Source organism: Populus nigra, chromosome 8, assembly GCF_951802175.1.
Source record: "Populus nigra chromosome 8, ddPopNigr1.1, whole genome shotgun sequence".
Taxonomy (NCBI): Eukaryota; Viridiplantae; Streptophyta; class Magnoliopsida; order Malpighiales; family Salicaceae; genus Populus; species Populus nigra.
Window position 1 is genome coordinate 14,867,430 of NC_084859.1, and position 23,156 is coordinate 14,890,585.

The 23,156-nt window shown below is 33.9% G+C and overlaps 1 protein-coding gene across 3 annotated transcripts; it reads left to right on the top strand.

The window, feature by feature from the left end:
- The first annotated feature begins 3,538 nt into the window (after positions 1–3,538).
- Positions 3,539–19,789, top strand: LOC133700744 (lysine-specific demethylase JMJ17). 3 transcript variants are annotated; one of them, XM_062124389.1, is made up of 33 exons: positions 3,539–5,130; positions 6,865–6,922; positions 7,143–7,265; positions 7,648–7,705; positions 7,823–7,959; positions 8,363–8,524; positions 8,633–8,719; positions 9,457–9,639; positions 9,883–10,035; positions 10,119–10,310; positions 10,395–10,460; positions 10,631–10,726; positions 11,499–11,585; positions 11,675–11,791; positions 11,878–12,085; positions 12,195–12,259; positions 12,484–12,542; positions 12,625–12,756; positions 12,839–12,998; positions 13,080–13,415; positions 13,877–14,059; positions 14,173–14,234; positions 15,629–15,707; positions 16,347–16,496; positions 16,595–16,728; positions 17,128–17,248; positions 17,328–17,401; positions 17,837–17,981; positions 18,289–18,438; positions 18,604–18,699; positions 18,775–18,870; positions 18,942–19,141; positions 19,426–19,789. In XM_062124389.1, exons 1-33 carry the CDS (start codon positions 3,770–3,772, stop codon positions 19,676–19,678), a joined length of 5,583 nt encoding a protein of 1,860 aa, XP_061980373.1. In that variant the 5' UTR covers positions 3,539–3,769; the 3' UTR covers positions 19,679–19,789. The 3 variants fall into 3 exon arrangements, with proteins under 3 accessions (XP_061980373.1, XP_061980374.1, XP_061980375.1); XM_062124390.1 differs by having other exon boundaries at positions 8,366–8,524; XM_062124391.1 differs by lacking the exons at positions 3,539–5,130; positions 6,865–6,922 and adding an exon at positions 6,930–6,950.
- The last annotated feature ends 3,367 nt before the right edge of the window (positions 19,790–23,156 follow it).

The window sequence follows — 23,156 nt, forward strand, 5'->3', positions numbered from 1 at the left end:
GTCCTATGGACGATTCTTAGCTCTTTCCAGCCCTTTTTTATATGTTTTTTTACTCATTTTTGTTGATTGGCTGGTTATGCTTCCCCCCCCCCCCCCCCCCCCGTGAATTTCTTCGCCTTTTTTCCCATTACCCACGAGTTTTTGCCGATGACTTGTAGCTTTTCCTCGCACTTCATTTCATCACAACATTTTCAAATGTGTTTGATTGGTTATGATTCTTCCTTTAGCATATTTGACCAGTGACCACCAGCGAATTCTTATGTTTTGTTGCGTTGCGTCAATTTAGTTTGCAGCTGATCAGCTATGGTTCTGCCTCCCCGCTTATTAGACCCTTTTTTTCTCCTGCTCCAGGGGAGTGGATTGGCGTTAATCATCGGTTTTCTCTTTGACTGCTCCACAGAAAAGGTCTATACCTGACCTTTTCTTCCTTCAGCTCTTTGGTTGCATTGTGTGTATCCGTCTTTCTTATATAGTTGCTGTTCGTTGGCTTTACACAGTAGAAACCATGTTTTCTCAGATCTTTAATTTTTTTTATTTAAAATTAAGTTTTTATATGTTTTTAGATTATTTTGATATACTAATATAAAAAATAATCTTTTTTTAAAAAAATATTTTAATATATTTCTAAATAAAAAATAATTTAAATTGAGATCATTACCGTAATCTTATTTAAAGAACTCCAGTTCTGCGTTCGTCAATTGATTTTATCCCCACACTTCTTTGCAGGACTTTCAGTATGAAAGACAGGTATCCCATGTATAAAAAAATAACATAATTGTGCAACCATTGTAAAAAATGGACTAAGAGTTAAAAAATTACAGCAATGCCATCTCTTGAGCTGACATGGAGGAAGATTAAAAACTTTGTTTTGGTGTTTTAAAAACATTTTTTTAAAAAATAATTTTTATTTTATTTTACTTTAAATTATTTATTTTAGTATTTTTAGATTATTTCAATGTGTTAATATTAAAAATAAATTTTAAAAAATAAAATAAATTATTATTTTAATGTATTTTTAAACAAAAAATATTTTAAAACCAAAATATATTTATAAAAAACAGTACAACAGTTGTGCAACACATGTAAAAAAAGAAAAAAGACCAAGATTTTAAGAAAAATATAAGACTGCCATTTCTACGGTGAATGCTCATCATGTTTTATTTTCTTGGTTAAGGCTGAACATGAAGAAGACAAGAGCAAGAGGAGAGAGAAGCCAAACGACGTGATAACTAACTACTAATTTATGAACTCCTTGCTGACTCCGTCAGAATTTGTTCCTCGTATGCAATTCATCCCACGCAACAAATTTTCTATTCTCTCTCGTCGTAGAACATATATCGCACAGGACAGAAGCCACTAGGCTGTTCAGTGTCAGAAGAACATTTTTCTTCTTCTTCTTTTTCAGTTGTTTTTTCTTTTTCTTTTTTAGTAAAAAAAATTAAAAAAAAATTGTTCTTGAAGTTTCAAAACATCTTTCCAGCTCATAAACTACAAAAAATAATCATGTTATATTATTTTCTATTTAGATAAAAATTATTGACAAAATTGAAATCATGTTCAAATTAACTTGTTTTCCAAGGTATTGTTTGCATTTGGACATCGATAGATATCTTCTTCTCATCTCAAGAGTATTAATTTTTCATTTTTTATTTATTTATCATTGTTTTGAGAGAATAATTTTTAATATAATAACTTAACAACGAAAAATGAGAGTAACAACTTCTTAAAATCTCTATTATTATTATTATTTATTTTGTTTTTCACTCAATATTTCATATAGATAATGGTATCCTACAAAACATAAATAAGAACCGAAGAGGTTGAGAAATAAAAAATTTGGAAGGGGTTTAGCATTGGATCCACGTGATGTTTACTATTAGTTAGCGACATTTTGGAAATGATAGGAACAAATTTTAGAAATTACAAAATATATTTATTAAAACAACTTGCTAAATACACATTATAGTAATTATTCATAATAGCAAATCTTTTTTTTTTCATCCTTGTATTTTTATTTTCAGTTTCAGTTTTTTATGCTTGATTTTTATGACCTTTTTGTTAAAATTTATTTGGGAAAAAAATCAAATATAAACGATCAAAATGTAAAATAAAAAAAAAACCATGTTTAATCTAAAATTTGATGGAAAGGTTCTTTTACATCCTCGTACCTTCCTTTTTCTTCCTTCATATTCCATATAGATTTAGTAATTTCAATTTTGATCTAAAAATTTATTTTTTTAATATTTTAATTATTTAGTTAGAAAGAGAAGAGAGAAAATCATCTAAAAATTATGATAAGAGAGAAAGTGTTTAGTTTGACCATTTTTCAATGACAAACTTGTTATTTTTGTTAACGAGTTCTATTTGATGGTGGCAAATGTTTTTCCATGAACATGTCTGAAAAAATAGATTTAATTCATTTTGATTTTTTCTATGCAATTGATTTTCAGTTTTTTTAGGTGGTTTTTGGATGTTTTGGAATTAATAGGTGATTTACAGAGATTTTTATAGTGTTTATTATGTGTTTTGAATGAAAATATTTTAAGCAAGAAAAAATACAAAATTTCTAGCCACCACTTTGGTGGCTGGATTATAAGTTGGCACCTCATAGGTGCATTTTTTTTTTCTAAAAAATTATAAGGGATGAATGATAGGTTGTTCACCCTTTAAAAAAAAAACATGGCTCGTTGACATGAGCTTGCCATGTTAGGTGTGTAGGCTTGAGGCAAGCTCATGTCAACGAGCCATGTTATTATTTCAATGTTTTTATTTTTATCAAACCATGATTTTACCAGTTATCTAGGTTACATTGAGACTAGCGTGTCTAGGTTGTTTTTTCTATAATGTTTTTCATTCTTTGATTTTTTCTTTGAATTCGTTAAGTTGATTAGATCATGTCCAAGCAACTTCCACATAATTTAGGTATAGTTTGTTTTCATGGTTGGACCATGCATTTTTTTTAAAAAAAGTTTCTTCGATTTTTTATGTTTTTAGATCGTTTTAATATGTTAATGTCAAAAATAAATTTTAAAAAATAAAAAATATTATTTTGATATATTTCAAAGTAAAAAATATTTTAAAAAGTAAATATTATTATAATATTAAATATTATTTTAATTTAAAATTTCGGTTAAATAAAGTATCGAGTCAAAAGTTTTTAAATTTATATAATAATACCATAAAAAATTTCTCATGAATATTTTTTTTTACATTTAATTTTTTTTTATTTGACCCATAACCTAACACGGAAGTATTGAGATCTCTGCATCTATTGAGATCGAAATGAGTACACTCGAATCAACAAAACTAACCCTAATAAATCCGCTTTACCATTTCCGTAATTTTATCCACAATTAAATCTCATTTTCTATATACCGAAGTCCGAACCCATTCTCTAGTCTTTCACATGCTTTCAAGGTCAAAATTACCATTTTCGTAATTTATCAACTTGGAGACCTCTGAATCTGAAACCCCTCTTTAATTATTTTTCACAGGTCAAAACTACCCTTCCTATATAAACCACCCCCACTTCGTTCCTAACCAAAATTAAAATCTCCCACGGAACTTCACTCTCTCTATCTCGCGCACTCAGAGAAAAACCTAGTCTTTCTCTAGTCTCTAAATAAAAAGGTACGCGCGAAAGAAACCCTAGAATTCAATTTGCATTGATTTATTGGCTTCAATTTTTGCAATATATTCATGAATTTATAGAGATGGTGTAATCATAGATTGATTGTTGTTAATTGCGTTATTGATTTATTGGTGGCAAATGGGGAAAGGAAAACCCAGGGCTGTAGAAAAAGGAGTTTTAGGGCCAAATTTGAGTTTATTTTCGTCGTCTTCATCGGCTTCTTCGTCATCCGGGTCATTGCATGTGCCATCTGCACCTGTTTATTACCCTAATGAAGAGGAATTTAAGGATCCATTAGAGTATATTTACAAAATTAGACCGGAAGCGGAGCCTTATGGGATTTGTAAAATTGTGCCACCAAATAATTGGAAACCGCCATTTGCATTGAATTTGGAGAATTTTAGTTTTCCTACGAAGACTCAGGCTATTCATCAGTTGCAAGTGAGGCCGGCGTCTTGTGATTCCAAGACTTTTGAGTTGGAGTATAATAGGTTCTTGGAGGAACATTGTGGGAAGAAGTTGAAAAGGAGGGTGATTTTTGAAGGGGACGAGTTGGATTTGTGTAAATTGTTTAATGGAGTGAAGAGGTTCGGTGGCTATGATAAGGTCGTGAAGGAGAAGAAGTGGGGTGAGGTTTCGAGGTTTGTTAGGTCTGGGAGGAAGATTACAGAGTGTGCGAAGCATGTTTTGTGTCAGTTGTATCAAGAGCATTTGTATGATTATGAGGAGTACTATAATCGATTGAATAAGGGGGTTGCTAGGGGTTGTAAAAGGGGAGTGCGAAAGTGTAAGAAGAGTGATGATAGGATGGAGTTTTCACGTTCAAAAAGGAGGCGGAAGAACAGTGATGGTGAGAAAGTGAAGGTTTGTAATAAGGTAGAGGAGGAAGAAGAGCATGATCAGATATGCGAGCAATGCAGGAGTGGTTTGCATGGGGAGGTGATGCTTTTGTGCGATAGATGTAACAAGGGGTGGCATATTTATTGTCTCTCACCGCCATTAAAACAAGTTCCGCCAGGGAATTGGTATTGCTTTGAGTGTTTGAATTCTGACAAGGATACTTTTGGTTTTGTCCCTGGCAAGCGCTTCACAGTGGAAGCTTTTAGGCGTCTAGCTGATCGGGCCAAGAGGAGATGGTTTGGCTCAGGATCTACTTCTCGAGTGCAGATGGAGAAAAAGTTCTGGGAAATTGTGGAGGGATCAGCTGGTGACGTTGAAGTTATGTATGGTAGTGACTTGGATACTTCTGTTTATGGGAGTGGCTTCCCGCGTGTAAAAGATCAGAGACCAGAATCAGTTGAGGCTAACTTATGGGATGAATATTGTGGCAGTCCATGGAACCTCAATAATTTGCCCAAGTTGAAAGGTTCAATGCTCCAAGCTGTTCATCATAACATTACTGGTGTTATGGTGCCCTGGCTATATGTTGGCATGCTTTTCTCATCTTTTTGCTGGCATTTTGAAGACCACTGTTTTTACTCAATGAATTATCTACATTGGTACGTGTCTGAAACATTTGTTTATACTTACTCTGCAGTTGTTTTCATCTTTTTCTTCTTCTTCATTTTTCAATTTGACAAAATACATATCTTTCTTTGACAATGGAATAAGAAACGGTAACATAAAAAGTTGCTCATTATTAAGCCCATTACCATTGAGTTGCAAAGAAAGTGACATTTTGCAGATCAGGAAGATGAAAATTGCTAATTGAAATTTTAGAATATAAAATGAAACTACAAGTGAACTTCAGGCTGTAGCTAGTTGATGTCTCACATAACTCTTTTTTTGACCAAAATCCCCCTATGAGTGGAATTAACTAAAGAATTCTAAAAGATAAATATTAGCTCTTTTATCTGTTAGTTATACGTCATGTATCGATTTTTAAATGTTTTGGACAGAGATACTAACATTGCATCAGTATTTGTAAACCAAAAGTGGTGGCAATGCGTTTTCATGTTTTAGGCATCAGTCAGCAATTGAAATATTCCCTTGTCAACTTTTGAGTTTACCTTTTTGTGATTATATCTCTGTTTCTTCGATGTCTTTTACTTTCACCAAGTGTCCTTTTCATGCCGGTGTGTTCCTAGGTCTACATGATACATGCCTAATTCATATAAAACAACTAATCACATCAAAGTTCATTTGATGAAAGGGATCCATGCTTCATTTGTCGATGTAATAAAAATGAACAAACAAAAAAAATATTTCTCTCCAAGATCATACCTTCAACTTCTTAATTATGTGCTCATGTTTGGGCTTTGGAAAGATTAGGAGGGTAGCTGGTGGAATGAAGCCCTTGTCTTTCAAATTGGGTTGCCTATGGAAGCAATAGCTTTTCTGAAATGCTTAGAGGTTGAATAACCAGCCTTCATAAGGTTATAATTGCAAACATTCTTTTGTTTCTTGATTGGCTTTTGGTGCCTATAACAGCCAGATTATTATTTGGGAACTTTGTTGGCCTGACCAAGAGTTTGTACTTACCTTTGATGGAAGATAGATAAACTAGAGAAGAATTGGTGGAATAACAGAGACTTCACTCTGCCTGCTCTCCTTCTCTTTGTCACTGCATTTGTCTCTTTCTCTAGATTGCATGTTCTGGTCATCCAATCACGCTTCTAGATGAAATCAACTGATGAGTTTTGACAAAAGAACAAAATGTAGATGGAAATAGTGAGGAATTCCATTTAACCTATGAAGGTTTCCTTACCGGTGCTGGCTCTAATGCTCCTGCCACCCAATTCATCTATTTGGTGCACCGGTTGATATTTGACTGACAAAATTAGATGGTTGGCTTGTGAAATCTTTTTTTTTTTTTTACTTGGGTGCACTATCCTTTGCCCTGATTGATCAATACAAATACTACAACTTTCCTCCTTTGTCATAGTTTCATGCATCAAACTTAGATGTCATTTCCATGGAATCCTATTCATTTCTAGTTCTAGATGTTTTGGCGGTGAAATGGTGGACATGTGGGACTCATAATCTCATGCTGAAGAGCGTGGTGGTTTGAGATTAATATGAGCCTCTATTTAAAGATAATCTACTCTTATGATTTTCAAATTCTAGACATTTACCCAAGCCTTGCAGATGCATCATTTTCATATTTCACTCTTATTAGTGAAATGTTCAATGGTATCATGTTAGACATTTTTTCCACTGAAGCCTGCAAGGCATATGTTAAAATGGATTTCATCTGCTTATATGAGAGTTGAATGTTTGTCTTGTGGTCTCAGGGGAGAGCCAAAATGTTGGTACAGTGTTCCAGGTAGTGAAGCTGGTGCTTTTGAGAAGGTAGTTATTTCACATTTTATGTGCTTGGGTAACTTTTCTATCTTCTTCTGTAATATCTATGTCATTTTTGGTATTTCCTATAAATTTTTATTTTTGTCGAGTGGAGGAATTCATGTGCATTCTTTGATGTTCCATATTCACCTTTTCAGATGAATTCCTATCTACTATGTAAGTAGGGTAATTTGTCTCTTGAATGGTAACATAATCTACTTTTCCGTAGGTGATGCGCAGTAGTCTTCCTGATCTCTTTGATGCACAACCGGATTTACTCTTCCAGCTTGTAACCATGCTGAACCCATCTGTCTTGCAAGATAATCGGGTTCCAGTCTATACTGTACTGCAGGTTTGATACTCAAGGACATGAGTTCCATGTCCATAAATATAGTTTTTGCTTGTCTAAGTTGATATACTTGAGCATTCAAATTGATATTTTTCAATTGTTATCTATGTCAATATGGAAATAGAACCATTACTGTTTGTTTGTTGACTCGAGTTTTCATTTGTTGGTCATGAGGTTCTTGAATTTGAGCACAACTAAGTATCATGGTGTAGGTTGCATGTGCGAACTGTTAAACTAATTATTTATTTATTTTGACTCTTCATTATCTATAAACTGCCTTCATAACAATTTTTTTATAGTACCTTTTTCTTTTAGTGGCTTTACATGTTTGATTTCCAATTGAAAACTTGCATTACAATTCCTTTTGCACTTGCTCTTTAAACAGGAGCCTGGAAACTTTGTCATCACTTTTCCCAGGTCTTACCATGGAGGTTTCAACTTTGGTATGCAATATCCATTTAAACTTGAATTCATTGGATTTGTCAATTTAATGAACTGGGGTTGGAGATTTATGTTGATATCTAGCTGATGTATTGAACCACCTTGGCTTTGCTTTTCAGGTTTGAATTGTGCAGAAGCTGTGAATTTTGCTCCGGCTGACTGGCTACCTTACGGTGGATTTGGAGCAGAGCTGTATAAGACTTATCATAAGACTGCTGTTTTATCTCACGAGGAGCTTCTTTGTGTGGTGGCTCAGGTTACCAGTTTTCTGCTTTTTTAAGAATGGGTAACAATAGTGAAAAAGAAATTTTCATGCTAAAATTAAGGATTGCCAAAAAGATGATGCAACTGCTTTGACTTGGGGGAAAAATGAACTTACTGCTCACTAAATTAAGCTTGGCCAATAAGATGAATCTAATAAGTTGCTGCTTTCATCTCTTTAAGTTTCTGGTCAGTTAAATTGAAAATAACAAGAATTAATACTTAAAGACATGATTTCGTCTGCAAACAATTGCAGATGGTGGAGTTGAATTCACTTAACATGAGTAATTAGTGAGGAATAAGATAACTCTCCAATCCTGATTTTTTTTAAAAAAGCTGAGTCCCTGTACTAATTTTTGTGGATTACATTTATCATTCTGATTATTAAAGTTTTAAAGCAGGGTGATTTTGATAGCAAAGCATCGCCTCATATAAAGAAAGAAATGCTTAGGATATACACCAAAGAGAAGTCCTGGAGGGAGAGGATTTGGAGAAGTGGCATCATCAAATCATCCCCTATGCCTCTGCGGAAATGTCCTGAATATGTTGGTACTGAGGAGGTAATACTGTATCTGATGCATTCACGCATTCAATTTTTTGTTTTTGAAGCTTCACATTAATATCACGGTTATCTTAAGATGGCAATTATCTTCTGACGGCCTTTTCAGGATCCTGCATGCATTATATGCAAACAATATCTTTATCTTTCTGCAGTTGTTTGCCATTGTAGGCCATCCGCATTTGTCTGTCTGGAGGTATGTGGTCTTTATAAATCAGCAGATTTAAATTTTTTTCATTATAATTGTTAGTTAAATTTTATGTGCTTCCTATCTTCATCAACCTTGTTAAATGAGAAAAAAAGCAAACACTTAACTTTATATTAGTTATGTCTCTAGAGGATGGTTTCTATGATTGTAAAGTGCTTCACTAGTTCTAAATGAAAGAGAATGCATTGTTATCACAAAAATTTTCTTATGATCTAATAGTATTAGCTTTACCTGTTAATTTCTGATGTAGCAACCACCTTTTTTTTCTTTTATTTTCAGCTCTTTTGCTTTTGTAAATGTTAATTGAGCAAAGTGAGTTTTATTAATTTTTTTCCTAAACATTTATGTTGTTGAACTACTCGTGGATTGGAAATTCAAGACGCGGTAAAGAAAGCCCGGCTCATTGCTAAACTTCTTGAATTTTCAACTTTGGAATGCCTGCTATTGTCTGGTGCGACCACTATGTGGTTTATATTATATCTTATAGAACTTGAGTTGCTATAACACAACTCTCGTTTCTGCTGCCTGATTTTGTAATGCTTAATTGTACACCTTTTCTTCTAATTTTATTTCTCAAGGACATTCTCAACTGGTTCTTTAAGATCAGTAGTGAAGATGACTTATGTACTTGCTCAAGCTTTTTTTTCTATTTCCCCTGCTTTGCAACTTTTTGTTGCTGCCAAATGCATTTCCCATCTTACTGATTTCATCTGCTTCTGGTGCAGCATTGGGAGCGTATCTGTGAATGTAAATCCAGAAGACGTCGTCTTCTATATCGTCATACCCTTGCAGAATTGTCTGATTTGGTGCTCGCATCAGATAGCGATAGATTTGAGGAGAGATCACCAAGTAATGACTTACGAAGGCAAATCTCATGTTCCAATGAGCTGAATGTGTTAACGAAGAAGGTATTGCTATGGTCTTTTAGCATACCATAAAAAGCCAGTTACTGTGGTTTTCATGTACAGTTGTTCGCATGGGGAGGCGGGGGGGGGGGGGGGTGGGTTTTCATGCTGTAGCATCCAGTATTATGGTGCTTGGATAATGTATAGTGCTCTTCAGCTATAATGATGCATGTGTTATGCTAATAAATGCTTCAATAGGACTAGATATTCATTTTTTCCCCATCTGAGATCATGCTCTGCATGCAGGTCAAGGGGGGGAATGTCAGCCTGGCTGAACTTGCTGAACAATGGCTTTCACGTGCCAAAAAGTTTTTTCAGCACCCATATTTGGGTGATGCATGTGCTACCCTGTTGAAGGAAGCTGAGCAATTTCTTTGGGCTGGTCCTGAGATGGATCCTGTGAGTTTTTAGCTGTCGTCTATTTCATACTTGCACTGCCCTTTTGTGTGCATGGAAAATGATTATTTCATTTTGAAATATAGGTACGAGACATGGTGAAGAGCTTGAATGCAGCTCAGAAGTGGGCAGGAGGCATAAGAGATTGTCTTTTTAAAGTTCAAAACTGGTCATCTGGTCACAGCTGTGATTTGGAGAGAGTGCCTTTGGAATACATTGCTGAGTTGCTGAATAATGATCCCGTGCCATGTAATGAGCCAGGGCATCTCATGTTGAAGGTTGTTATCATAAATGAGTAGTTTCCTCTTCACACTTTATTGTTTTCTAATGGAAAGCATGCCCATTTGACTTATTTAATGCAGGAGCGTGCAGATGAGGCATGTCGTTTGGCTCAGGAAATTGATTCTGCTCTGTCATCATGCTCAGAAGTATCTCCGATCCAACCTTCGCACTCCATGCAATCATTAATTTCATAATTAACTTTGTTTTGATAAGCTCTAAAGTGCTGTTGCCTTTTAATGGATAATTCTAATACCAGTATCTCTTGATGCTCTCATTATTTTAATGAATATCATTCAATTTCATATTGTTATGCCAGATATCTGTGCTGGAATCACTGTACTCGAGATTTAGTGACTTGCCAATATATATTAAAGAAAGCAAGAAGCTGTCGAAAAAACTTTCATCAGCAAAGGTAAATTTGTTGTTGACACATTCAGATTTTAGTTTTCCTCTGTAATTTTCTTGATTTGTCATATAGATACCTAGGTATTCAACCTGGGTTCCTGTGACCTAAGAAGTGAAGGAACCTTATTAATTCAGGTTTATTCAATTTGATTTGCTTGACCATTTTTATAAGCATTTGTGAATGGTCACTCACTTGTATATGTATCTTTTTAAATGGTAGATTTGTGTTCTAAAACATTTAGGTTTGGGTGGTAAAGAGGGATTTTGTTATTGTAGTCCTGACAGATTGTTGTTTCCTCTGACTCTTTGCACATCATGAATGTGATTTTCTTCCTGGATGGTGGTTAATTTTTTACACGATTCTTTGTGAATTTGTTTACATTACATGTTTTTTTCTCTTCCATTTCATGCCAGCTTAGATGATGTTTTCATTTACTTCAAAAATGCTTGCTTTTCAGGGATTGGTGTTTGGTTTAAATTTTTATCTATAAGTGTGTTTTTAATCATGATAAAAAGGATAATTTCTTTCAATCCTCTTTAAACTGTACTTTTTCATGAGAATGCTGTCCAAGCAAAGGTCATAACTCTATATAATTTTATGTTATTGAACATACCCGCATCCCTTATGTCCAATGCTCTCAACAGATCTACTTTCTTTCATAGTGCATTTTTTGTTGGCCAAAAGTCATTGTACCAGCATAAGCAATTTCCTTAGTATTGTATCTTTTTAGCAGGTACCTTTCTGTATTCTGTTGCTCATGTAGTTTATTGCCCTGTAGATCTGGATAGACAGTGCAAAGAAATGCATATCAGAGACACAAAGCGCTGCAGTTGACATTGATATTCTCTACAAGCTGAAGTCAGAGGTGATTTGAATTTCTTTTTCCTCTAAAACTTATACAACATCTTGTCATTTTCCAAATTTATTCTAATTGTTATAATGTTTGTTGAATAGATGTTGGAGCTTCAAATTCACCTTCCAGAAACAGAATTGCTTTTGGATCTAGTAAGGAAAGCTGAATCATGTCAGTCTCAGTGCAAGGAAATCTTGAAAGCTCCATTTAGTTTAAAGGTAAACATCATCATCATTTTATTTTTCTCCCTTAAGTGTTCTGTGAAGCTTGGGAGCTTAAATTTTAGAAGTGTTTACTGATGCAGAATGTTGAAGTGTTGCTTCAAGAATTCAAGAATTTTACTGTTAACATACCGGAGTTGATGCTTCTGAAGCAATGCCACATCAATGCTGTTTCATGGATTTCTCGCTGTAATGATGTTTTGGTGAATCTTCATGAACGGGAAGATCAAGATAAAGTAGTTAATGAATTAAATTGCCTATTAAAAGATGCAGCATCTTCGAGAATTCAAGGTTTCTTTCTTGGAATGTTCAGATTCGTTAAATAGTAAATGTTCATCTCTGTTGGCATTATCTTTGCTGGTGTAAATTTTTCTTAATGCTCAGTCATTTCCTTGAACAGTTGATGAGTTGCCTCTAGTTGAGTTAGAGTTGAAGAAGGCTTGTTGCAGAGTAAAAGTTCTGAAAGTAATCTATCCCTATCCTCTTATTTCTATATTCTTCCAGTGGCTGTTTTGTCACAGTATATGTTTTGATTTAATGTCACAATCTTCCTTGTCCCATTCCCCAAAACATGATGGTTTAAATTTTGTAGATAACAAGGGCTATGTTCACTCGATGATTGATGCATTCAATTAAAAAAAACTTGTATTGTTTATGGATCTCTTACAAATTTATTTTGCTCATTACAGGCTCGTGATATGAAAATGCCTTTGGACTTCATTCAGGAACTGATGATGGAGGCTTCTGTGTATGTTTTTCATGCACTGCTACAGTAACCTAGATATTTGTGTTAGATTTTGAGTGCTCATTCTGTTGGTTTTTCCTCTCAGGCTACAGATTGAAAAAGAGAAACTGTTTGTTGATTTGTCTGGAGTAATTGCAGCTGTGAGGTGTTGGGAGGAAAGAGCCACAAAACTTCTTGCACAGGAAGCTCAAATGTTGGATTTTGAGGATATTATAAGGTTTTATAGTGTGCTTAGCTTGTTTGTTTTGACTTGATGTGTTATATTTTGTGTTCATAACAGTTGAGTTGTAATCTCTTAGGACTTCAGCAGATATACCTGTGCTTCTACCCTTGCTAGATGATATTAAAGATGCTGTAGCAATGGCTAAGTCCTGGTTAGAGAATTCTGCGCCATTTTTGGTTTCTTCTAGTTCCATGGTATCTGGCTCTGTTTCTTCACTCAAACTCGAGGTCCTAAAGGTTTGTCTTGTCTGCAGAATATATTATATCTAGAAAATATTGATCAACCATGATTTTGCAAATGTAATTTTTGTCACGCAGGAGTTGGTTTCACACTCGAAGTTACTAAAAATATCTTTGGATGAACGAAGAATGCTTGAAATGGTTCTGAAGAACTGTGATGAATGGCAGCAGGATGCCAACTCTGCATTGCAGGATGCTGGGTGCATTCTGAGTACAGATGATATTGATGATGGAAAGAGCGGTTGTCTTTTTGGAAAAGTTGAACATTTAGCTACTAAAATGGAATCCATCACTAAAGCTGGTTTATCTCTGAATTTTGACTTTGCTGAGATTCCAAAACTCCAGAATGCATGTTCAATGCTGCGATGGTGCTCTAGAGCTCTTTCTTTCTGCACCTGTGCTCCTTCTTTGGAGGTTGTACTTAATCTTTATAATCCTTTCATCTGTTTTTTTGATATTTCAATCTTTGATTCGTATGCATTTCTTTTAATACAAGGTTAAAAATGAAGCAAGTTGTGCGAGGTTGGTTTACCTATAGCTTCTGTTTTAAGTGAACAAGATATGTTGAGTTGTCGCATCATGGTTAGCAAAAGCTTCTTCACCTTTGGATTTTAAATGAGCCTGGGTATTTTGTATTACTGTAGCCTGTCTCATCCATCAGGTTCCATCTTCAAACATCTGGTGGCTAGGCTTTTAGTGTTGATGTGCTCGATTTCCCTGTTTCTCATCTATCAGGGGGGAATGCCTAATGTGGCTTTAACCCCCTTTTTTTGCTAGTTCGATTTTTAACCTTGTGCTTATTTTGGTAATCTTTCTTTCCTCGGTTTTTTTCCCATTGACTCATTTGTAAAAGCTTTCTCTCTGTTCTTATGTAGGATGTTGAGAGTTTGATGGAGGCTGCAGAAAACCTTTCTGTTATCGGTGTCTCTGGTACCCTATGGAGTGCATTAATTGATGGGGTCAAATGGCTTAGGAAAGCCTTGGGAGTAATTTCTTTGCCTGGCAATTTTGAAAGATTCAAGCTGAGTGATGCCAAAGTAGTTCTTGCTGAATCTCAGGTATTCAAGTTTATGTTTGCTTGCTTTGCCTCTATGGAAGCTACAACTTCTGCTTGTTGTTCAATTAATTATTGGTTCTTGTAGAACTTACTTGTAGGATTTTCCAACTGCAGAGTATACAAATCTCCTTTCCTTTGATGGTCAATCAAATTGTAAATGCCATTCATAAACACAAGTGAGTCTTCTTATTCTTGTATGCAATATTCTATGCTTCTTGTTTTCCCAGACACTTGAACTGAATTTTTTCCTCAGGTTAGTGGATGATACTGAAGTTCCCTCACCCAACCTTTTATTTTGTTTTGGATAGATATGCAATCCAACATATGATTTGCCCTCTGGGACAGTCCTGGTGTTGGTGTTTTAGAGCATGTTTGGACATCAATATGAACCATAACTATGAAAATATCTTTGTGATGAAGTCTTGCATATAAATAAAGCACCTTTTTTGGCTGAATTAAGCTGAATGAAAAATGAAATCATGTATCCAAAAAATCAATTCTGGTTTTCTAATCTTGTTTGATTTAAGTTTCTGTTTGATGAGAGTTTAGCTGTTCCTGTGCTTGTCTTAAATATGCTCTTTTGCATTAGTGTATTATTTTGTGCTCTTGTATAGGAAGATTTTCTTTAGCTATCGCCCTGTGCAATTATTTTTAATTTCTTCACATATTGGGGGTTGCTCATGTAGCTGTATTAACACTTTCAGCTTTAAACAAACAGCTCATATTATTTGTTATATATTGAAACTCTGAGCTTAGACTTCCTGTTGTTTGACTTGTTCATTTTATTGTGATTAGAAAGTCACCATTACTTGGTCAGATCCACGTACTTTGTTAGAATGATTTTCTTTTTGTACTGCGATAGATCCATATAGTTTCAAAATGAGAAAATCACGTTAATTAGTGAGTAGAGAAGGCAGTGTGATTATCAACTAATTGGATCTACTCTTCTTGTGTCATCACCATTATGATTATGATCCTTTGTTTGGGTGAGACCTTTTTTATGTTTCTTTTCATTTTTTTCCATAGTTTCTATTGTTTAAGTGGAGAAAAGTACAAGCTTACATGAAATTTATTTTCTCAAGTTTTTATTTAGAAACTTGGGAATGCTGCTTGGGCCTTTGGTTTTATATTGCTTTTCATATTTAATACCAACTCCTATAACAAAGCAATTAGTTGGAAGGCTATTGTTTTGTCGATAGGAAATATAGAGTAGAGACACAAGGCTATTTTTATCATGGATTTGGCTATGTTAACCATATTCTTTGATTTCCTTGCCGCTACCACCCGTTGCACTGCCAGGGTGGTCGAAACTCGTTGTGAGCTTCATAATGTAAGAAAACAATCTTACATATTAAGAAGTGTTTCTTTCTCCAACTCAAAACAACACAAGTATTGCACGTAACACAGTGAAATCATGTTATGTGTTTTTTTCTCTTTCAACTGTAGACAATATTAGCATTGCATTAAATCAGAATGTTATGTAGGTGTATGTTCTAGTGTTTTTTTTTAGTTTTTTCCTTGATTATCAGTGACAAATTGTAGCTGATGGATTTGCACGTTTCACTTGTAGGTTGTGGCTAGAACAAGCTGAACGATTTTTTAGTCTAAACTCTGAGGAAAGATCCTGGTCTCTAATATTAGAGCTTAAGGTATAGTCTGCATCATCATCCCATATTCTTGAATATGCTGGAAACGCTGTGCTGCTTTTTGTTTGGATGGGATTTTACTCTTTACACCTTCATTATTATTATCTTGAGGATTTCCATGAACTGCACTGCTTATACTTAAAACAAAGATCATATTGGACTTTTGACTGGGGATACTTTAAAGGAAACCACTGCATCTTCGCAAATGCACGTTGAATTGTTTTCTGGGATGTGGACTTGTACTTTGGCCATTGCAGTTATGTTTTTATCTTCTTATAGCTCAATACCAGCGCTAGAAACCACAACCATGTGCTGTATGTATATCATTTGCCTGGATAAGTTTGCATGTGATGATTTTCGAACAAGTATTGGCTGTTCTTGTACACCTCCATCTATTATGCATGTTTTAGTTTTATAGTAGGCGCGTCATATTTAATGCATTTTAATTATATGATATTGTGACTCTGGATTATTGGTGGAGCCTGGTTTTCAGTTCTTGAACGTAGTAGATTTTGGTGCTCTGGTCTTTGCTTCCCATTTCCTTCATTTTAAGGAATTCAAAATGCCATTTCGCTATCATCTAATAAATTTTTTGTGATAAATCAATTATATATTCGGTTAACATGATTTTATCTCACTCAGGAACTGGGGAAGGCTTCAGCATTTTCTTGTTCAGAGCTAGATCTGGTTCTATATGAAGTTGAAAAGGTTGAAAAGTGGAAGCAACAATTTGTGGAGATTATTGGAAGATTTGTAGATGATAGGAATTCGTTGTCTGATGCATTGCAGAAGGTTTGATCAAATGTTCTTTTCATTGTTTGTTTCAGACATTTATCCTGATTTTAAGATATTTTGCAGATATGTTTATAGTCCTTTTCAATATTGTACAGGTCAAGCAGTCTCTGGATATATCTCTGAACATCTATGGCAAATCATGGAGCGCTAAAGCAAGAATACTATGCATGTGCTATACTGGTTACAACGAAGAAAAAGATTTTCTCACTTGTTCAATGTGCAAGGACAGGTGAGTTTATATTTTGTTATGTCACATAGGGGCTGCCATTTTGTTATTTTATATTAATGTCCAAAAATATCATCCTTCTAAAAGTAGTTTAAAATTTCAACTCCAATTATAGCCTTCAATTATTTGAGCTCTTTGTGAAGAGTTTTTACCAATACTCCCAATAGTATGTTGACGTGTCAAACCCTTATTATAATGGCCTGAGATCAATATGGCTTGCGAAGAACTTTGAGGAATTAAACCAACGCCAATACCTTATAACACTATCAAAGTTTTGATATGATGTACTGTCCTAATGTTATCTGGTTATCAGATCCTTTAATGGTTGTGTACCATCTCTTGATCTTTTTCTTTCTCACATGGTCTGGTTATCACATGCTTTGTTATGCTTCAATTGAACAGCTACCATTCGCGGTGCCTTGATTCAGCACAAGTCAATCCAAATAATGCTGAAGTTTTTATTTGCCATTATTGCCAATTTTTTTATGATGGGTCGATATCCCAAAATGGAGGTGGTCCCCTGGTATGCATTTATCAAATATCTTTGGACTTTCTCTTATAAAGAATCTGGTGTACGCTTCTCACCTTTTCCTTGGTTATAGAAAAATGGAGAGAAGCAGCTTGAATTAAGAATGCTGATTGAACTTCTATCTGATTCTGAGAATTTCCCTACAAGGTACCAACATTTTTTTGCAATTAAATTGGATGCAGTGCATTTAGTATGCTTTAGATTATTTGCTTGTTCCTGTTAAACTCATATTTGCGGTAATATAACTGTGTAAAGGAACTGTGAAATTTTGTATAAAACAACAACAAAGCCCCATTATGATACTTTTTTTTGAACTGCCTTATTAGTAAACTAGTTAGGGTACATTTGTATAATGATTATAAAATAATTGCATTAAACATTAAGGTGAACTTCCCGTACATTAAGTATACAAATTTTTAACAGTTTCACTTCAATATTAATGATTCTCCTAATGTGTGTCACTCTTGTGAATATGTTGTTTTTACTTTTTCTTAAAAAAATAGAAAGAACTTACCAGTTACCTAAATCCCTTTATTCTATTGTTATTTTAAATATGGCGACATGAGCTATGCTCTTTGACAGGATTGAAGAAAAGGATTTATTACAACAGATTGTGGACCAAGCTCATGAATGCAAAAAAAGCTTGAGAGAAATATTGGATTTTGCATTATCTTATTTGGACAAGGATCTCACTGTTGTCTGTGAAAAACTAACCATTGCTTTGAAGGTACTCAATCCTTTTGTATTTTCTGTACGTTATGACTTGCATCTACTTTCGAATAAAATTTAACACATACACACACAACTTTAGCTTTTGTTATATTTCTGCGCTGGTGCATTTGGTTGACTTGTTTTTCTTTATTCTCTGGCCTTGATTAACTATTATTTCGTCATAGCCTATGGCATCAGATTTATATTTTTGAACCCGTTAGAAAAAAAGAGACTCGTATCCTTGAAACATTGTTCGCAATTGAAAGATGTAAACATCTACAAATTAGTAAATTTTCCTGATTGGAATTGATTTTGTTTTGCAGGCCACGGAAGTGGCAGGTGTTTGTGATAATCAAGATAAATGTGACCTTGAACTGGCATCAGCTAGAAATTCTTGGAGAGTGAGAGTCAAGAGACTATTGGAGGATGCACAGAAGCCTACGATGCAACATATTCAGCGGCACATGAAAGAGGTTTGTCTCCTTGTTATTTAATTCATTTATTTCTGGTTTGACATCACTTCTTTATCATCTAGTTTCTGAATAAAAATTAGCTCACGTCAGACACAGACATGCATGTATATATGTATATACATACGTCAGTGATGAATGGTAAAATGCTGTATGAAACGTTGGCAGGGACTAGCTATGAGCATACCTCCAGAAGATTACATATGGCAGAAACTTGCTGAACTGAAGGACATTGGCTTGCAGTGGGCAGATCACGCAAAGAAGGTTGACAACACTTTGCCAATTGTCTTTAAATTTTGCTATTGCTCAATAATTTGGTGCTTTCTTTTCTGTGGGCAGGTTGCAACAGATTCTGGAGCTCTTGGCCTGGATAAGGTTTTTGAACTTATTTCAGAGGGTGAAAATTTGCCTATATACTTAGAGAAGGAACTGAAGGTAACAAATTCTGACTCTGTATGACTGGATGGTTAAGTATTTCATTTACCAATGAGCGCTTGGTTCTGCAGTTATTAAGAGCTCGAAGCATGTTGTACTGCATTTGCCGAAAACCATTTGACAGTAGAGTAAAGGTAGCGTGTAAGTTGTGTGGTGAGTGGTACCATATTGATTGTATCAAGCTACTCACCCCACCAAAGATCTACTTCTGTGCTGCATGTGAGCCTCAAACTGAAGGGTTGTCTGTGTCACTACTGGCAGATCATGAGAGGTAAAGATCGTTGACTAACATTATTGTCTTGAGTAATTCATAATTGCATTAGCAAGTTCTTGTCTTGAAGTTCTCTAGGCTTAGGGTATGATATTTGAGAATGCGATTTATACATTGCCATACCTTACACGGTCTTTAGATATTGTTTTTGTGAGTTCATAGTTGACTGTTTCAATACTGTGTTAAAAAACCAAGAATATAGGGAGAAGATTTTGTAAATAGTTTTTTTCTAATCGTTTCTGGAAATAATGTTTATTGTAACTTTGTCATGAATTCCTTGACAGATCAACGAGTGCCAAATCTGTAGAGCCCAAAACACCTTCACCTCGGCACACAAAATCAAGAAAGAAGCCAGGTGAAACAGAGTCCAATGTGATGCAAAAAATGCTTGCATTTGAAAACCAAAGTAATGTATTTATCCATTCTAGTGGGATTGATCAATTGGGGTGGCAGAACCGGAAGCCTCTTAGAAGGGCAGCTAAAAAGCGAACAGAGCTCAAAATGCTGTCCCAATTATTTCATAGGCAAGGAAAATAGATGGCTGTCAATCATTTAATTTATTCAATTGATTCTTATGGATGCAGGCCAATTCTGTTTCCATCCCAATTTTCTCCTTTCTATAATAATCATCTTTTACTCGGATTATAATTGGCAACTGTGTTCTATCTATTGCATGGTTCATTGCTAAACTAGCCAATAAATTAGTACGTTTTCCATCTCGATAGTTTCTAGAATTGCGTTGTAGATATTATATGGTGAGCATGGACCTCCGGGTTGAATGCTTGTTACAGTTAAAAAGAACAAGATTTTCAATGATCATGAAATTCAAAATTATGCATTGATACGAGTAAAGCAAAACAATTCAGAAGGTGAGAACCTTGAGGTGAGAGTATCTGACTCCAAGTATAAGCCGACGCCTGCTTACAGTCTTGTGAAGATATGTGAAAATGGATAGATTTCGGCGTGAATCATGCTTTTTCCATTCTCAAGTCCAGAAGTCGTGATTATTGGATGATGGATCCACATCTGGCCAGTAATGTTCTATTGTACTCAATAAAGTTGCCCCACCTTGATCACTAGTTATCTGTAAATAATATTCATTCTAATCATTAATAAAGACATAAAACTACCAGAATGCAAAAAATAATACATAGAACAACTTAAAATAAGTTTGAAATTAAATGTGCATACTATATAACTTCTGATGGAAGATCTGATGAGCTAGAATAGCATTTCTTTGGTGATGAACCTGGGATCTTTTGAGGCCATAGTCAGACGGATAATAAAGTAGTATTTGAGATTATAATAGCTATTGTTGTTCAAAGTATTTTATGTTTGAAAATACATCAAAATAATATATATATATATATATATATATATATTAAAAAAAATTATTTTTTATATTAATACATCAAAACGATTCAAAATAATAAAAAATTAATTTGTAACAAAAAAAATATACATATGATATATGTGAAAAGTTGATCAATGCTAAATTTATTTTCGTTTTTAAGTTTGAGGTTTTAGGACTAACATTTAGAAAACTTTATTCCTCTAAATATACATATGATATATGTGAAAAGTATATTTTTAAAACTATTCAGAGAAAATCTTTAAGGATTGTCCTTTAAGCGTAGATAGTAGTTAAGAATTAATATTTTAAGAAGCAGAAAACAAAAGAAAGACAAAGTAAATATATAATGTTACATTAAGAAATTTTTTGTTATTGTTTGGCTATAAAGGGTCCTAGTAGCTTAATTAGTTATTTCTTCTATACAATCTTTTATTTTAAAAGATATTTTAAACTCTCGTGATTTGTTTAAGTTATAAACTAATCATGCTCTAAATAATGTCTTCATCTTTATACTCCCATCAAGATTACCATGTACTCCTAAGCATTAGCCTCTAATACAAAAACTCTATCAAAGTTGGGTAATGCTAGTATTGGTGTTGCACACGAAGCTTTTTTAAGTATATCGAAGCTTCACGGGCCTTGTTATTCCAAGAAAAATTGTTCTTCGTCAATAAATTAGGATTTAAATAAAAAAACTCAAAAGCATAGGGACCAAAGTGTATATGCGACAACAATTTATCACTTTTTTTTTATGAGATCCTATGATGTTTTTCATTTTGTCTCTTTGATTCCACACCAAGTGATCGAAATGATTTTAAAACCCTCTCTTGGAAACCCTCATCATATTATATCAATCATCATTTCTTAAACTTTCTAATGAATTAATGAATTAAATAGTACAAAGTTTTATGAAAATTAAAGTAAGGTAAAAATATATCTTTTTTTTTTTAATCTTTTATATGTTCATCACTATATTTCTCTCTCTTTATATATACTAGTAGTTATGTCACATAACATACGTTATTTAATTTCTCTCTTATTCAAATAAAGAATTAAAGTTTTTTTTGAATTTTAAATTATATATTTTTTTACGAATATCTATTTTTATTGCTACACAATTAAATAAAAAAATTAAAAAATTATTCATATATGCGCATCCATACTTTGCTTCTTACCATGAAGATCAACTTTTGGCTTTAGCGGTCAATTAATATTAATAATTCTTTCTATAATTTATTATTTATTATATATTTTCATAACAAATTAATTATACACTTTTTTTTTATTTTCACATGAAACCTGTTCAGTGAATAAACAGAATCAACAATATCCACATTTCAATTCATTGCACCAAAGCACGGGAATTAAGCTGCAGAGATTTGCGGAGTTTTGAATTAGAAACTTCAACAGTAGATTTGAAATGCTGTCACGAAGTTTGTGGCTAAAGCCTCTTGTCTTTTCTTGATTCACATTCCAGTTGGATAGTGAAACTTTTAGCTCCTCCATATATTCTTGTTTTTATGATTTGTAGGTCAATGGCCCAACAACTAGCAGCTAGCTAGCTTTGATAATGGCAGTCAGGCATGATTACATAGCTGGAATGAAGATGATGATGAAAATAGAAGAGAGATAGCGATGGGACTCATGGGAGGGTTAAAGCATCTTAATTAGGGTTCCTGAGATTGGCTTGATCTTGTTTTTATAGTCGATTCCCTTCATGTTTGATTAGCTAATGATTATCAGTATGATATCCTGTTCGTGCCAAGCAAAATTCTCAGTCTCGCGAAAAGATTGGTGCAGAAAAGCTTGTGATATTTTTAGGTGCCAGGTGTTTCAACAAACTTATTACTCCATTTAATTATTTGATATCAACTGCTTGGAGTATAGTTTCCAAAAGAGTTCTACAAAAATATTATTTAATGAGATTTTATATGATTAATATCTTGAGTTTCCGAATCATGTATAAACCAACCTATTATATCAATGAATTCACCCATTAAATATTCTCATTACTAGTTAGGTAACCTTTTAACAAAGAATCATCAAAGTTCAAATTCTATTTTAAATTTTTTATTTATTTATTTTTCAAAATCAACATTCAATCTACCTGGATTTTGATTTAGAAGCCATTCAGAATTCCGTTCCAAATGATATTTATAAAAAAAATATTTTTTATATTTTTCGATTGTTTTAATATGTTAATATAAAAAATAATTAAAAAAAATATTTTGATGTATTTTTGAGCAAAAAATATTTTGAAAAACAACTATTATCGTACTCTCAAACGTCGTGGGTATGAGATTCACTGCTTAAATTGTTGAATTATCTACCCCAATTAAAAATATTGCATGCATTGACTTGTGAAAGAAAAGCATATCATCGCGGGCATGAGATGCACTGCTTAAATTGCCAAGAGAATCAACTTCGACTCAAACATTGTCCACATTAAACAGCTAGAGATTTCGTTGTTATGGGTCAATAATTCTATGCTGCTGTATTTTAGTATTAATTTCTTCTTTGTAGTTGGTGATGAAGTCTTAAGCAAACTAAGGATTCTGAAGTACCTTTCACAGCTGGTTTACGAGCTTGGGGGTTGAAGACGAATAACTTGATCAGCGATCCATGATCGATCTCCTGGAAAAACAAGTTTTTTTATATAGT